Raw genomic sequence first — 3519 nt, forward strand, 5'->3', positions numbered from 1 at the left:
TAAAACTGTCTTCATTGTTACCTGGTAAGTGAAATAGTAGCATTTTTGAGAAATGCTAGGTCTACGAGATTAAGAAAAGTAGTCTTAAAGTGAAAAATGTAATTTAATGTTTACTCGTTCCTACCGTTTCTGCACATTCTCTCACGTCATAGACGGTATACATGAATCCTTGCGGCCCTGAAATGTTATTTACATCTGACATGTTATATTTTAGAATTTACATGGTTCAGGCTAATTAAACTAAAATCACACACAACTGTTTAACTTTTACCTGAAACCGGAAACTGACCAGCTGCACACCACATGCAGGGAGCCAATGAGCTCTTTAATTATTTGACAAAATCTAACGTAACACTACATTTGAAATTCCAAAACACTTCACTAGCAAATACTAACAATGACATGTAGCAAACTCAGTCGATAAACTTCCATTTTCACAAAAGAAATTTAGGATATTTTCCTGAAGGCAAACGTTACGTTATTATTGTTCTTGTTACATGTCACGGAATTGTAATTTCAGTACACTGAGACTTGAATTATGAAAACATCCGAAATGCAAACCACATTCTATTTAAGGCGAACGAGCGCTGCTTGAAGTTTATTAGTATTTGCTCCGGAGAATGACTCCAGCTTCTTCTTGTTCCTTATGAACACGAAGGTAGGCATAGCTGATATTTCATATTCTACAGCGAGATCTTCACACTCGTCAACGTCCACTTTAAGAAACGTCACTTCAGGATATTCATCAGCCAACTCGTCGAATTTTGGAGCAATCATTTTGCATGGTCCACACCAAGTTGCGTAAAAATCGACAACGACGAGGTGATCACCAGCGTCGTCGAGCTTGGAAATAAAATCACGTTTATCTTTAACAGTATGTACCATGCTATTTGCAGTTCCCTCCAGGCGTAGAATATAAGCAATGAACAACAAACCTGCCCAGCAAAATTGCTTTCCGATTTCCAGTTAATGCAATTTTAAATTCACGTGGATAGGCCTACTCTTTTTTTATTGTTATTAATACAGGCTTACTCGAACTTCCTGAATAGCACAATTTAATACACTACACAAGATAACAATATTCCCTGAAAATTTAGAAGAAGCAAGGAACATAAAACCACGGAAGATCCTACTTTTAACGCGTGATGACCAAATAGTTTGAAATGTGATTTTTCAACCGTTTCAACTATCGTATGAGTCGATTACTCGCATTCGGAACTGGGCGAAGCAAACTGAGCAAGAACGACTACAAGTTTGGCAAAGTCACAGTTATCGTGGATCAAAACCATATGCGAAAATCGAGGAACCGTGATCACACCGGTATGCAACGTCTTTGAACTTTAAAAACCCCTGAACTATAACCAACTAGGCTATAGCACGAGGTATAAAACTATAGAGTTCAGTGGTGATATTGGTGTTGCCTACGAGATATAGAAGGCAGAGGTTCATGGGTCGTCCGCTAGATGTCATGTTTCCGTTCTGTTCTTGGCAAGGTCAGTATGTCAATATCAAGTCAATATACACAGGTCAGGACACGAATGTTACTTACGGAGCCGCCACTTTGGGACTGAATGTGGGCGTTCCCTACAGTATTTCCATGTTGCATATAGGCGGGATTTCGGATTTAAAAAATAGATTTAAGAACAAAAAGGCTGTTAAAATGAGTCTTATTTGCCTCGGATCACATGTAATTAATAGTTTTGCTTTAACCTGCGCGAAACATGTAGCAAACTCAGTCGATAAACTTCCATTTTCACAAAAGAAATTTAGGATATTTTCCTGAAGGCAAACGTTACGTTATTGTTGTTGTTGTTACTATTTTGTCATCTATGGGAACTCGGGTTTCATAATATTATGAACAGCTGCCATGCTGAGTGACTCAGACGGTTCACGGTTGAGGCGTGGTCTTGTGACCAAGACTTGACAGGTTCGATCCTGACTCTGTCCGGTGGTGTTTGAAGGTGCTCAAATATGTCAGCCTCGTATCTGTAGATTTACTGGCACGTACAAAAACTCCTGCTCGACTACATTCCGGCACCTCGGCGTCTCCGAAAACCGTAAAAGTAGTGGGACGTAAAGCCAATAGCGTTATTATATTATGCAACTGAATTAAAAACAGACCATTGCACCCATAAGCCTACATTTAAAGGGTACACTATATGACAAAATTACTGCCTGCTCGATCTGCATCCAGTGGCCATCGGGTGCATATCGAGCAGGCAATGCATAAAGTAATCATAAATTTTTCAGCCAATAGACCTAATTAAAGGTAGGTACCTAAGCATGAACAAAGCAATAGGCTTAGATCAAAGAATTATGGACGGTTAAAATGACATAATTGCATACAGGTTAAGGCCCAAATCGACATTATTACAATATTACAGTCAGCAAGTTCGGCTACATTCCTAGTAACATGAAAACATGCCAAAATTAGAAAACTACGATACAGTGTGTCCACCTCCATAGCGTAACGGTGTGTTATTAAGATCTGCACCACCTCGCCATGAGGACACGAGTTTACTATTTTAATAGAATAATATACATTTTTAAATAATGAAAAAACATTTTAATTACACCTGCAATGTGTAGGGTATGTTTATTTTAGACTAACCACCTTGCAAAATTAATCCGATATAAAGGGACATAATCGGCGTCTTTCTCTTACGATTAATATTTATGATTAGGCCTACAACTTTACTAAGCAATAATTAACTTACAATATTTTCCAATATATTAATGTAATTTATTTTACCAGTTCCATTTCTTATTGAAGGCAACCCTCTTTCCTTCAGGGCCTTCCTGACACTCGAGAAAGATTTCGGGAGATTCGAAACGTCGCGGAGTGTAGGGATGGTATTCGGTTTTAGCAGCTTCCTTCCATCTCCTCTCTACTTCGAATTGACATAACGGGTACCTCAAAATGAAGCTGCAGGAAAAGATTATAATCAAGATATGGCCAGTAAAAAATTATATGATAGACAAGATTTTTAAAAAAGCAAATATAATAAACTTGGTGATTATTGGGCTTACTTCTTTTTGTAGCAAAAGTTATACTAACCTAACACAGCTGTGAATGTTCTGTTGGCTGCCACTTATCACGTCGGCAATTCTGCACCCATTTTGCCTTCCTATTCCTATCTCCCGGGAATCTAAATAATCTACTCCCTTTAAATGAGTGATTTTCACAATTTGGAGCGAGACAATACCGGTAACTCATTATAACTTTAAAATCTCATTGTATTTGATGACTAGGGAGCGGATTTTTATGTAATTACATATTTTTTTGCTTAAGTTTTAACGCAAGTTACAAAGTTCAATATTCCTATTGTGCTTCCCCAACTGTAAAAACTGAATTTTAGTAGCATAATACAGGGATTCTGAAACCGCCTCTTCCTCCGGCTCCCTCCCAGAGGCCTCCGCCTCCGGCGGGAAATTTGAATTTTGGCGCGAGATTTGAATTTGTAAACAAAGCCACGTGCTTTTTGACAGCTGTCATCGACAACAACGCATCGCTAACCT

General features: G+C 38.4%; 1 protein-coding gene across 1 annotated transcript; it reads right to left on the bottom strand.

Moving 5' to 3' along the window:
- Nucleotides 1-567: 567 nt before the first annotated feature.
- Nucleotides 568-885, bottom strand: LOC136884282 (thioredoxin-2-like). The gene has a single exon (XM_067156349.1). It carries the CDS (start codon nt 883-885, stop codon nt 568-570), a length of 318 nt encoding a protein of 105 aa, XP_067012450.1.
- Nucleotides 886-3519: the final 2634 nt, after the last annotated feature.

This window comes from Anabrus simplex, chromosome 12 (genome assembly GCF_040414725.1).
Source record: "Anabrus simplex isolate iqAnaSimp1 chromosome 12, ASM4041472v1, whole genome shotgun sequence".
NCBI lineage: Eukaryota > Metazoa > Arthropoda > Insecta > Orthoptera > Tettigoniidae > Anabrus > Anabrus simplex.

What these genes read in the sequence shown, in the direction of transcription:
- LOC136884282 (XM_067156349.1), bottom strand. Translation starts at nt 885, where the DNA reads ATGGTACATACTGTTAAAGATAAACGTGATTTTATTTCCAAGCTCGAC.